The sequence below is a fragment of the Gobio gobio genome (genome assembly GCF_949357685.1).
Source record: "Gobio gobio genome assembly, chromosome: 17".
Taxonomy (NCBI): domain Eukaryota; kingdom Metazoa; phylum Chordata; class Actinopteri; order Cypriniformes; family Gobionidae; genus Gobio; species Gobio gobio.
The window spans coordinates 20,241,205-20,255,118 of NC_137110.1; the positions used below are offsets into that span (position 1 = coordinate 20,241,205).

General features: G+C 45.9%; 1 protein-coding gene across 1 annotated transcript in view; it reads right to left on the bottom strand.

Moving 5' to 3' along the window:
• Positions 1–13,914, bottom strand: part of ghrhrb (growth hormone releasing hormone receptor b) — a 57,677-nt gene that overhangs the window by 12,031 nt on the left and 31,732 nt on the right. Inside the window, exon 4 of the mRNA XM_079841720.1 lies at positions 8,177–8,268. Coding sequence (XP_079697846.1) covers positions 8,177–8,268 — 92 coding nt within the window. The remainder of the gene's footprint in view (positions 1–8,176; positions 8,269–13,914) is intronic.

A 13,914-nucleotide genomic window follows, 5' to 3' on the forward strand; every position in this document is an offset into this window, starting at 1 on the left:
GCCTTGCCTACCCCCGTGCCTTTTTTCCCGGATGGGCATTGGAAAAATTAGCAGTATGGAACTATTTGGTGTCAAAATATGGAACACCAAAAGGGCCGAAATCTGTATAAATTTTTCCCTCTCTCACTACCCTCTGTCCTGCATGTACGAGGGTAGTCCCGACCCAGGGGTTATGCAGGAACTGCGTGCGGTGGTGGACCTCGCTCTCTGGGCGACGGAAGTCACTGCACGCTCCCTGGGTCAGGCGATGTCCACACTAGTGGTCCAGGAACCTGGGGCTAAACCTGGCAGATATGCGTGAGTCCGACTAAGTTCGGTTCCTTAACGCCCCTGTCTGTCAGGCTGGCCTCTTCGGCGACGCCGTCGAGTACTTTGCCCAGCAGTTCTCGATGGCCTAGAAGCAGACAGAGGTGGTTTAAAAAAAAAAAAAAATCCTAATTCGCAGCACCTCTGCCTGCTTGTCGCCGAGGGCGCCCCCCCCCTGCGTCCGCCTCTGCCCCTGCGAAACCCAGGCAGCAGCCTCCATCTGGGAGGCAGGGTGCCGGACGTAAGGGAGGCGCCCAACCCACTCAGGGCTTGCTAGTCTACAAGCAAGCGTAAGGGCAAGCGGCCCTGAGAAGGGCAGCCCAGGGAGAACAGGAGCTGCTCCGAGGGAGTTGGTGTCCGCACCCCTCCCTCACCCCCCCGGAGGAGGACCGGGGGCCCTGACTGGTGTCAATACTCTGCCGCTGGCTCTCCGGAGTCCAGCGGTACCCACATTTTCAGAGCAGTTTCCTCTCTCCCTGGGCCCCAAGAGGGCCAGGTTGGCAGTGTGCGACGCCCCCGGGCCTTGTCACTTCTTTCCTCCCCCTCCCTTCGCCAGGGGGCAGCAGTGTGGGCACCGAGAACGCCCCCGGGCCTTCTCACCCACACTCTGCCCCACCCTGGAATACTCAGACAACACTCCGGGCCGCCTCCGGGCCTCCCGAGTCGGGTCTGTCTATTCCGCCTCGCTGCCCCACCGCGGGTATGTCTGTGGTGCCGTTGGTCCCGCTTGTGCGGTCTCTGGGCTTCGGCCCCCAGGCCGTCTCGCTGGCTCATCCGTACCAACAGACTCGGCTACGCGATTCAGTTCGCTCACCGGCCTCCCAAGTACAAGGGCATCCTCTTCACCTCCGTGCGAAGCAGCGATGCTCAGGTCTTGCGGTCAGAGATCGATGTCCTACTGGCGAAGGACGCGGTCGAGCCGGTTCCTCCAGCCGATATGAAGGCGGGGTTCTACAGCCCCTACTTCATTGTACCCAAGAAAGGGGGTGGGTTACGGCCAATCTTGGACCTGCGTATCCTGAATCGGGCCCTGCACAAGCTCCCGTTCCGGATGCTAACGCAGAAACGCATCTTCGAATGCATCCGTCCCCAAGATTGGTTCGCAGCGATCGACCTGAAGGATGCGTACTTTCATGTCTCTATCCTTCCTCGACACAGACGTTCCTACGTTTTGCGCTCGAGGGGAAGGCATATCAGTACAAAGTCCTGCCCTTCGGGCTGTCCCTGTCGCCTCGCGTCTTCACGAAAGTCGCAGAGGCAGCCATTGTTCCGCTCAGAGAACGCGGCGTTCGTATCCTCAACTATCTCGACGACTGGCTCATACTCGCCCAGTCTCGGGAGCAGTTGTGCGAACACAGGGACATGGTGCTCAGTCACCTCAGCCTGTTGGGCCTTCGGGTCAACCGAGAGAAGAGCAAACTCTGTCCCACGCAGAGGATCTCTTATCTCGGTATGGAGCTTGATTCGGTCTGCCAGACTGCGCGCCTCACGGAAGAGCGGGTCCGGTCGGTGTTGAACTGCTTGAATTCGTTCAAGAACAGGACAGCGGTCCCACTGAAATTTTTTCAGAGGCTCCTGGGGCATATGGCATCTGCAGCCGCGGTAACGCCGCTCGGATTGCTTCATATGAGACCGCTTCAACACTGGCTCCATGGTCGAGTCCCGAGGTGGGCGTGGCAGAGCGGCCAGTACCGGGTCCCCGTGACTCCTTACTGCCGCCAAACTTTCAGCCCATGGTCCGACGCTTCGTTTCTCCGGGCCGGGGTGCCCTTAGAACAAGTGTCCAGGCATGCTGTGCTCTTCACGGATGCCTCCTCCATGGGCTAGGGGGCCACGTACAACGGGCATGCAGTTTCAGGTCTGTGGACGGGACCTCAATTGCATTGGCATATCAATTGCCTCGAGTTGTTAGCGGTACACTTGGCACTGCGCCGCCTCAAGGGGCCGCTACGTGGCAAGCATGTACTGGTCCGTACGGACAGCACTGCGGCCGTTGCGTACATCAACCGTCAGGGTGGTCTACGCTCCCGTTGCATGTTCCAACTCGCCCGCCACCTCCTCCTTTGGAGTCAGAAGCATCTGAGGTCGCTTCGTGCCATTCACATCCCAGGTCCGCTGAACCAGACAGCCGACGAGCTCTCTCGCCAGTCGACACCTCCGGGGGAGTGGCGACTCCATCCCCAGGCGGTCCAGCTAATATGGGACCTCTTCGGAGCCGCACAGGTAGACCTGTTTGCCTCTCCGGACTCGACCCATTGCCAGTGGTACTATTCCCTGACCGGGGGCACCCTCGGCACGGATGCACTGGCGCACAGCTGGCCCCGGGACCTGCGCAAATATGCGTTTCCCCCCCCAGTGAGCCTTCTTGCACAGACCCTGTGCAAGGTCAGGGAGGACGAGGAGCAGGTCTTGTTAGTTGCGCCCTACTGGCCCAACCGGACCTGGTTCCCAGAACTAACTCTCCTCGCGACAGCCCCTCCTTGGCCGATCCCCCTGAGGAGGGACCTTCTTTCTCAGGGACGGGGCACTCTATGGCACCCGCGTCCAGACCTCTGGAAACTCCATGTCTGGTCCCTGGATGGGACGCGGAGGTTCTAGGTGGTCTACCACAGGCAGTGGTGGACACCATCTCTTCTGCTAGAGCCCCCTCTACGAGGCGCCTCTACGCTTTGAAGTGGAACCTGTTCGTTGAATGGTGCTCTTCCCACCGGGAAGACCCCCGAAGGTGTTCGGTTAGTGTCGTGCTTTCTTTCCTGCAAGATGGGCTGGAGCGAAGGCTGTCTCCCTCCACCCTCAAAGTGTACGTCGCAGCAATAGCGGCGTATCACGATGCAGTCGAAGGTAAGTACATAGGAAAGCACGACTTAATCGTCAGGTTCCTCAGAGGTGCGAGGAGGCTAAATCCTCCTCGTCCAAACTCGTTACCCTCTTGGGACTTAGCTCTAGTGCTCAGAGCACTTCAGAGCCCTCCCTTTGAGCCTTTGCAGTCTGTGGAGCTTAAAATCCTGTCAATGAAGACAGTGCTTCTGACGGCATTGGCCTCCATCAAGAGGGTAGGGGACCTGCATGCACTTTCGGTCAACGAATCGTGCCTAGAATTCGGGCCGGCCAACTCTCACGTTGTCCTGAGACCCCGGCCTGGATACGTGCCCAAGGTTCCTACCACTCCCTTCCGGGACCAGGTAGTGAACCTGCAAGCGCTGCCCTCGGAGGAGGCAGACCCAGCCCAGGCTTTGTTATGTCCCGTCCGCGCTCTTCGCGCTTACGACGACCGGACTCAAAGCTTTCGGACCTCAGAGCAACTCTTTGTCTGTTACGGAGGCCAGCAGAAGGGAAAGGCTGTCTCCAAGCAGAGGTTAGCCCACTGGATAGTGGATGCTATCGTCTTGGCTTACCAGTCCCAAGACGTGCCTTGCCCGTTCGGGTTGCGAGCACACTCAACAAGGAGTGTTGCTTCTTCCTGGGCGCTGGCTCAAGGCGCCTCGCTGACAGATATATGTAGAGCTGCGGGCTGGGCGACACCTAACACGTTCGCTAGATTCTATAGCCTCCGTGTAGAGCCGGTATCTTCCCGCATCATCGCCCCCAGTGGCCAGTAGCGCTAAGTGCCCGTTCTAAGTGTCGGCTTGCAACGCCACTCCCGCCCTCTGGGCCGGATACGTGCGTCTATTTTCTCCAGTTGTGTTCCCCGGAAACGGCTAACCCTGTCGAGCTCCTCCGTCACCCCTGCGGTGCCAGACGTTGCGGCCGTCTGACGCCAGGCCTGCACCCGTATGCTTGTGAAACGTGTTTGTAGGCTGGGTTCCATATGTAGCGGTCCCCTCACGGCTACCCCATATGTGTATTCTTCCACGGTACCAGCTGCCCTACTCGGCTAGCCCCGTGTCTTTCCCTTGACAGAGCCCGCTCTGTCGTCTCTGGGCGTGTTCTTTCCCCCCTGGGACCAGGCTGGAACCACCCCAGAGACTGCCATATGTTGCACTACCCTGCCAGGTTAGTCCTTATGTGTATTCTGCCACCTAGCCTTCTACGAAGGACGTGGCTCCGCAGCGTACCATCTCCCGAGACGGGCACGCTTTCCCAGCGCTATCCAATAGTCACACTGAGTGGGTCTTGCAGAAACAGCAGTGACTGACCTCCCTGCTTGGAGCCCTGACTTCCGTACCATCTAAGACGGTCCAGTGCGCTCAAGCAGGACGCTGGAAGGGCAAGCGCCCTGGCGTTTTGGTAGGGATCCCAATTCGTCGGTCAGTTCCGACGTACGTCGAACGTGACCGACTGAAAGGGAACGTCTCGGTTACGTATGTAACCCTCGTTCCCTGAAGGAGGGAACGGAGACGTACGTCCCGTCGCCAGGTGCTGTGCTTCCGCTAGGGGGCCGAGTCACTAGTTCGGCTCCTCAGCAGAAAAAGGCAATGATCAAGCATTCCACTTCCTTATTTATACCCGCGCTGCGGGGCGGTGCGTGGAATGCGTGGATCGCATGCCAATCTCCATTGGCTCGTTTTTAATACACTCGAAGTAGATTGGTCTCTGAGATCAGATCCCAATTCGTCGGTCAGTTCCGACGTACGTCTCCGTTCCCTCCTTCAGGGAACGAGGGTTACATACGTAACCGAGACGTTTTCTTGGCACACTTTAGGCCCCTTAGTGCCAATTGGGCATCGTTTAAATGCCACGGCCTACCTGAGCATTGTTTCTGACCATGTCCATCCCTTTATGACCACCATGTACCCATCCTCTGATGGCTACTTCCAGCAGGATAATGCACCATGTCACAAAGCTCGAATCATTTCAAATTGGTTTCTTGAACATGACAATGAGTTCACTGTACTAAAATGGCCTCCACAGTCACCAGATCTCAACCCAATAGAGCATCTTTGGGATGTGGTGGAACGGGAGCTTCGTGCCCTGGATGTGCATCCCACAAATCTCCATCAACTGCAAGATGCTATCCTATCAATATGGGCCAACATTTCTAAAAAATGCTTTCAGCACCTTGTTGAATCAATGCCACGTAGAATTAAGGCAGTTCTGAAGGCGAAAGTGGGTCAAACATAGTATTAGTAGTGTGTTCCTAATAATCCTTTAGGTGAGTGTATGATATACACCAATCAGGCATAGCATTATGACCACTGACAGTTGAAGTGAATAACACTGATTATCTCTTCATCACGGCACTTGTTAGTGGGTGGGATATAATAGGCAGCAAGTGAACATTTTGTCCTCAAAGTCGATGTGTTAGAAGCAGGAATAATGGGCAAGTGTAAGGATTTGAGCGAGTTTGACAAGGGCCAAATTGTGATTGCTTGACGACTGGGTCAGATCATCTCCAAAGCTGCGAAAACTGGCCTGTGTGGACCTATAAAATAGACGAGCTAGAAGTTAATGCTGGTTCTGATAGAAAGATGTCAGAATACACAGTACATCGCAGTTTGTTGCGTATGAGGCTGCAGACCAGTCAGGGTGCCCATGTCGACCCTTGTCCACCGCCGAAAGCGCCAACAGTGGGCACGTGAGTATCAGAACTGGACCACGGAGCAATGGAAGAAGGTGGCCTGGTCTGATGAATCACATTTTCTTTTACATCACGTGGATGGCAGGGTGCGTGTGCATCGCTTACCTGGGGAACACAAGGCACGAGGATGCACTATGGGAAGAAGGCAAGCCAGCAGTGTGATGCTTTGTGCAATGTTCTGCTGGGAAACCTTGGGTCCTGTGGATGTTACTTTGACACGTACCACCTAAGCATTGTTGCAGACAATGCACACCCTTTCATGTAAACGCTATTCCCTGGTGGTTGTGGCCTCTTTCAGCAGAATAATGCGCCCTACCACAAAGCAAAAATGGTTCAGGAATGGTTTGAGGAGCACATCGAGTTTGAGGTGTTGACTTGGCCTCCAAATTCCCCAGATCTCAATCCAATCGAGCATCTGTGGGATGTGCTGAACAAACAAGTCCGATCCATGGAGGCACCACCTCGCAACTTACAGGACTTCTGCTAACATCTTTGTGCCAGATACGACAGCACACCTTCAGGGGTCTAGTGGATTCCATGCCTTGACAGGTCAGGGCTGTTTTGGCAGCAAAAGGGGGACCAACACAATATTAGGAATTGGTCATAATGTTATATCTGATCAGTGTTTTAAAGCAATGATACTGTACAGCAAAATGAATAAAACATGAATGAATTAATTTTATATTTATGTCACAACCTCATAGGCAGTTGCTAAGCAATGTTGTCATAAATAAAAAGGTATACAAATTTACATTTTATTCTTATTTTAAATTATTTAATCATGTTACAACATAAGGTAGCAAAGACCCAGCTAACAAAGAACATTCCCAGAACCTTAGCTAACGTTCTGGCAATGTTCTCTCAAAGTCACGATCAAGCATTCTCCCAGTAACATTAATAGAACATTTGTTCAGAGTCATCAAGTTTTTAATAATAGTAGCGTTCTTATAATGTTTACAAAATGTAATTTTAAAAACATTTAAAAACTGGATGTTTTGAATTTTGAGAGAACATTCAGAGATATTGGTTTTATAACTTAATGGGAGTGTTAGCAAAATGTTCTTAGAACATATTTTTGTTAGCTGGGGGAATACTTACAATGCTGTCTTAAATTCAAAAACATCTAAACAGGCATCTTAACAGACAGGATGATATGCCTACCAAACATTCCTTCCTCTGCATCCTGCATTTTTTTGTCTTTAGACAAAGTCAATATTAAAAGCAGGTCAGCTTGTTTTGGGATTACAGTGTATGCAACTAATTATATTTCAGGTACATCTATAACCCCATTGCTACTTCCCCAGATGCAGGCACAGCTGAAAGTCATTATGATTATAGAGTTAAAGAAGTAGAGATTAAATTTAGCACTCAGGAGAGAGCGTATTATGTTCTTGTCTGACTGATTCAACTACTGTTAATTGGTTTGTTCACATTAGGAACACACTAATCTATTTTATTCAAAGTATTGTCTCTTTTCTCATTACATTTCACAGTGGTCTTCTGGCACAAAAAAAGGAGAAAAAAGAAAGAGATAATATAAAGGAATTGCCCGGGAGACGAGAGGATTTATGCTTTGAGGCAAGTAAATAATTTTTAATTCGCTCCCATCAACTCTTAACAAAAGCAAAGTGGGAGCAAAAAAGTGAGAGATGTTTTCGAAAAAGTGCTAAAGAGATTAACAAATAAGCTTGACTGAACGTGTCCAAGTGTGGCGCGAGGTGAGCAGGTGTTTTCAATTCATTCTCTATGGGATCTGCATAAATTCTCGCGTGGCAGAATATGGGCCTGACAGCATAGCAGAGGAAGCCGTGACAGTCCCTTTAGACAATGTTTTAAAAGCTAAAAAACCCTCAACACTATGCAAACAAAAGGCGAAATAAAAATTAAGTAACAACGCCCCTGCTTGCTTCTGTGCAAGTGAACATAAACTGAAATTAGGGTAAAAATAACTACGGTACATACTGTATATAAACATATTGGATGGAAAACTTAAGCAAACCAAAACTCAGTGGCTCCGTTTAATTTCAAGATCACAGCATTTGTTTTGTATTTCTACATTTTACCAAGTACAAATACAGAACGGTTATGGGGAAGATTATTTGAGGAACACTGAAAAAATAAACATTGGTATAGAAATAATTTTTACTCAGAAATTGATAGAAAGATTCACAAACAATAACAAAGAAATGGCAAGTAACACATTGAATTAAAAGTGAAATTTGGAAAAAAAAACAAAAACAAAGAAAGAATAGTTTTACTTTTTGTAAAATCTACTCCAAAAATCTTTGAAAAATATATATATTTTACAGTGAAGAAGGTAATAAACAGCATAACATAAAGTGAAGTTTTCACCTCGGTTTCCAAATCCACAATCTCACAAGCATTCTCATAGGATGGGTAGATTTCTGTCCAGCCATCCTTGGTGCAATTCCTAAGTATGAAACCTGCATTAAAATAATATTAAACATAATGATCAGCGTATAACATTGTATAGGCAAAAAAACATCAAAAAGAAACCGATACAACTCCAAATGCTGACAGCTGCTCATTACATTGCCTGTGTGTGACAAATAAACCTATTCGTTTTGTGTGGATTAATTGACAAAAACAAACCTTTTTTTTCCCTTTTTCCTAAATTGCATGCCCCATTATGAAATATTATATGAAGCTACTGTATAAACTCAACTCAAATAACAAACAAAATGTATTTAAAATACATTTATTTCACACTAAGTAGTACAAACCCATCCATTATCATATTTACTGACATATCGCTTGAGACTTACTGATAAAAATATTATAATCAAACTTTATTTGGAGTACTCATAGCACAATGCACATTTCTTAATATTACGCCTAAAATATGTTTTAATATCACTATTGGTAAGGATAATATGATTACTGTAATACTATAATATCAGTGTTTAAATACAAGATATTTAAAGTGTACCTAAAGCATATTCTTGCGATAGTTCGACTTACATGTAATTAAGAAAATCTTTAGTTGGACCTCAGCACTACTTCCAGATAACTAAAGTGCATTAAGCACAAAATCAGTTGTTCCAATTTAGCTGACTTTAAGTATATCAGTATACCAAAAGTACAATTCCAGGGTATTTATTGCTACAACTGGATTGTAAAAAAAAAAAAAAAACATTCACAGGAAGATGAAGAACAGGGTCAAAAGGCTTTAATATTCCATAAGGCTGCCCCTTAATAGTCGACTAAATGTTAGTTTACTATAAGAGGCTTAGTCGACCAAGATTTTATTAGTCAGTTAGTCGCAGAAAAAAAAAACTCCACAGAAAGTGGCAAAGTCACACAGTTCGTGAGGGACAGGTCAGGTCCTTGTGGTTTACAGTATGTCGGGCAGGTAATCCAAATGTTCGCCTACCATCCATCAACCTCAAATATGGCTTCTCATTTGAAACATGCAAGTACCAACTTTACATGACCAGTTGCTAGATAAATGTGTGCTATTATTAGGCGCATACCCAAGTGTTTGTGCGGAGTGTGGAAGCTAAGAATAGCGCGCTTACTGTGGTGCAATCACTGCTTTGCTTTTTTTAAACTTAAAATAATTTTTTTCTGCCATACAGACATCATTCCAAACTGTAAAGGGTCGACTTTTATTTGTAACACAATAACAAGAAAATGTTGTGCTTTTGTAAAATGAAGAAAACAAACAGCATGCACTTTCTGCCATCTCGGTCTCCCTGAACTGCAGCGTCACATAAATGTATCGAAACTTATTGTATACTTGCCTCATAGACATGAGAAATGTATCTATAGAAAGCTTAAAATTAAAATGTCTCCTTGCTATTTACAGACGCATTCATAATCATTACTTTTGCCAGTGCTTTGAGGCAAGCTTTATGCGTGCGCTTGAGCACAGAATAGGCTTGCACCCCCCCAGTACACATATACATTAAGTAATTAAATTAATATAAATCTGCGATTAGTCAACTAATGGCTTAAATGAATGACTACTAGTCGACTAGAAAACTCTTTAGTCGGGGGCAGCCCTAAAATTCAACACAGAAGTTAATCCAAACAAGGCAGGCAAGCAAACACAATCGCTATGCATTGACCTGACCAGACAAATGAGAACTGAAAGGACTGCAATTTAAATACAAAGCAAATGAGGGTAATTAATGACAAACACCTGTGATGAATCAATGAATCTCCATGACAACTCATAAGTGGTGGGAAACTCAACAGAGGAAAACAGGAACTAAAGAATAAAATCTAAAAGTCCATGAAAGTGACACTAAGACAAAGATAACTGAATGTCTATATATGAGGCCCCGAGCACAGTACAGGGGCTGACCTACTGAACTGAATCTGGCATCAGACTCCGAGTGCAGAAGGGTCCTGGAGGATTAAGTTAAGGTGCATTCACACTACCAGCGACTTTGTCGCTGCATGTCGCCAGTGGCTGACGATGATGATGTCACTAGTGGCCGTTCCCACTACTGGTTGCCTAGTAACATTTGTGAATGACATTCACAGATGTTACTCCATATTGTAGACAACTCATTTGTTTGTAGTGGCAAGAAAACTATGTTGAAAGGAAAAGTCTAAATATAAATGGAATCAGTACATAAAATACCTAATATTAAAAATGAACCAGAAACAGTGAGTGCTCTTTGCCATCGCAGGTATTTGTCTGCAGCAAAAGGGCAAAATGCCAGTCTATCTCGGCTCACAAAACCACGTATGGTCATACCACTGTATGTGCACAGAGACATATCATAAATGATAGGACAGTTGCTGCCTCCTAAAATGAGCTTCTCCATCTCTCCTCGGCACTGAAGAGCGACCGATCACGTGCACTCAACTGACTTCACTCCAATTGGTTGTCGCTCCCGAAAGTCGCTCTTCATTTGCATAAAGTTTGTTGTTAACTTTGTTGCATCACTACACACGCCTCATCCGGATTGTGTCACTGCGTGTCACTGGTAGTGTGAATGCGCTTTTAGGGGAACTTGCATGGAGAGAAGAATGAGGCACCTTCATCCCCTCCCAGAGGAATGGCACTCAGGAGGAATGCCGCTGCAAGCAAGACACTGACGTCTTCCCTGCACTTACCTATTCATACCCGACAAATCAAGTCGTCAAGTCATCTACATTTATATAGCGCTTTTCACAATATAGATTGTTTCAAAGCAGTTTTAGAGTGATAATAGGAAATTAATGGAAGACAGATTGTTTTGGCTGTACATAAAAGTTATTGTCCAGTTAAAGTTTTCTGATTGATTAATTTCTATGGTGGTATGCAAATCTCACACACCAATGTTCATTGGCCAGTTTTCTTACTACTTGAAAGTGATTGAGCTCCCAAGTAAAGGGTCCTGCACAGTGCAATTTTTCAAAATCCTCTGCGAATGTTGCTTGTCAGACTGTACGAACATGATCCCCGATGTAATACATGTCACACTGTAGGATCTCAGTTGTCAGACGTCAGTTGTGTGTACGACAGTCAGACGCGAAAAATGGACGCAAGCAAGAGACTCGTACGGACTGAGTTTTACGTCATCAATCAGTGACACGTTCGGTAACGGTGAGCCACATTCACAGACACAATGGTAGCGTTCAGCAAACAACAAAAACAAGCAGTGGCATTTTTCATTCACCAGACTCTTTTCGACATGTTCCCTGTTGTGATTTGATGTTGTCGCACGAAATGCGTCATCAGGTTCTGCGCTCCTATTGGTTCTTGATTTGACGGTCGTCCTAGGAGAAGTCACACTGCAGGATTGCGCCTCAAATCTTCTGACACTGCCAGAATTTTGTCCGAGGTCAAATTTGATCGCAACGGTCATTAATCGGTTGTCGGTGCACATGTCAAACTAAGGAACAAAGACTTCAGATTTTAGCCTAGGATCAGAGAAATCTTGTAGGATTTCAAAATTTGTCTCAAACGGCCAAATCGTGGCCAAAATCACACAGTGTGTACCCGGCTTTAGACCCCAATAGGCCAGTATCGACACAACATTGACTGACTGAAAGAGAACAGCACTCTCTTAGACCAAAGCGCTTAAACCCAAATCGGTTAGGGAGCACTAGAAATTGTTTTTGTTCACAAAAACAAATAGGGTTCAATGATTCAATGTAAGCAGTTAATCAAAGACCTCTTTCTCTTGAGAACCTTGTGATTGCACATTACAGCTTCTGGTTTCTAAGGCCCACTCAAACCCTAATGCACTGTGTGCCTAAGGGAGTTAATCATGTGCTCCAAAGACAAATGCTCTCTTCTTTCCTATCATTTTCGGTAGGAGATGGTCAATTTTGAGCAAAATGGTCCATTTGAGCATTGAGCATCTCTGAAAATCAGATGCTCCCTCTCTGATTGCAAAATAAACTAGCATGAGCAGTTTTTTAGGGGATATTTGATTATCAAGCTGTGTTCACAGTATTAAAAACAGGACTTGAAGTAGTGAGACAACCTGCCACTAGGAGACGTTAGGGGTGTAACGATACACCTATGCCACGGTTCGGTGCATTTCGCGGTTTCGGAGCCAAGGAACAAAACGCTAGATTCACTTTTAACTTAATACACTCTAAAAAAAAAAAGGTTCTATATGGCACCAAAAATGGTTCTTGGCTCGTAATCATAGGGGAACCTTTTTTAGTGCTATATAGCACCAATTTTGGTGCTTCAGTGGTTCTTCAGCGGTTCTTCAGAGGTGCTATATAGCACCTTAGTCAAAGAACCGGTGAAGAACCTCTGAAGAACCGCTGAAGAACCACTGAAGCACCAAAATTGGTGCTATATAGCACTAAAAAAGGTTCCCCTATGATTACGAGCCAAGAACCATTTTTGGTGCCATATAGAACCTTTTTTTTTTTAGAGTGTGAAAACAGCAATAATTTAACTTATTAACTTTATCTTTATTAACTTTATACATTGGCTTCACGTTTCTTTTAGAGCAGTGAGCATACCTGAGTAAACTAAAATGAAATAAATGCCTCCACTGTAGACTAGACAGAAATAATCTACTCATTTTACCATTTGCAATAATGTTTAAAAAAAAAACACACAAAAACAAGCACATTTACTTCATAAAAATGTATGACACACACAGGTAAATGCCCCACTTTAGCCTTTAGACTTAACAAACACAAATTGTATGAAAATGACTAATACTGATAAATAAATAGGCCTATAAGTTAAAGCTATTAAATAGCAATTTGTGTTAATACTATAAAGGAGCCACCACACTAATTAAAAAAATAAACAAAAGAAGTGAAAATAAAGTGGCATTTTGTGGTAATGGAAACAACCGTTACCTTGGCGAATACACAATACGCCATGAAGTGTTAATGAAACATGAAAACTGCTCCTAATGAACAGAATGAACATCATACCTGAATGCAAATCCTTCCCAGCTAACACGCATCAAATGCATTACGTGATTTATTGGTACTTTGTTTTTATTTCACGACTTACAAATTGACATCGTAACGTTACATGCTCATAGTTTCTCTTGCGCTTTATATACGGCGCGATATACAGCGCTCACCGCGGCATGCGCGCGTGTAACCAAGAGTGTGCGCTACGAGTGCAGTATAATGGCTGACAGGACAGGAAAGCAGTTTGGTGAGAGAGATTTTTTATTTCGTAAAAGCTAGGAAAATGACAATGTTGCTGGGACTCCAAGGTAGCATTTTGCCTACCTGGCTAAATGGGGAAACTGGCTTTCTTTGTCCTTCCACCATGCAACTTGAGCGATCACCCAAGTCAGGTGACATGCACTTGGAAAACAAAAGTTAGTGTATATTTAGTAAATAATGTTATTATAATAATATTTAGTAAGAAAATACAGCTCTTATTAGTTGTTAAGTGTACTAATTACTATTTAATCAAATGTCAAGGAAGAAAAAAAATATTTTGTGGCATAAGGTGAAGTGAGAGCTGGGCATTCGGTTCGACATGAGAGTATCGCGGTTCGAACTGTGGGTGGTGTATTGCGGTTTTTCGGTTCGGTTTGAATATCGTTACATCTCTAGGAGACACACTCTAAAAACCTGGTCAACCATATGAATCTGACTCCATTAAGTCTCCATTTAGTTTGAGGTTATGTCAT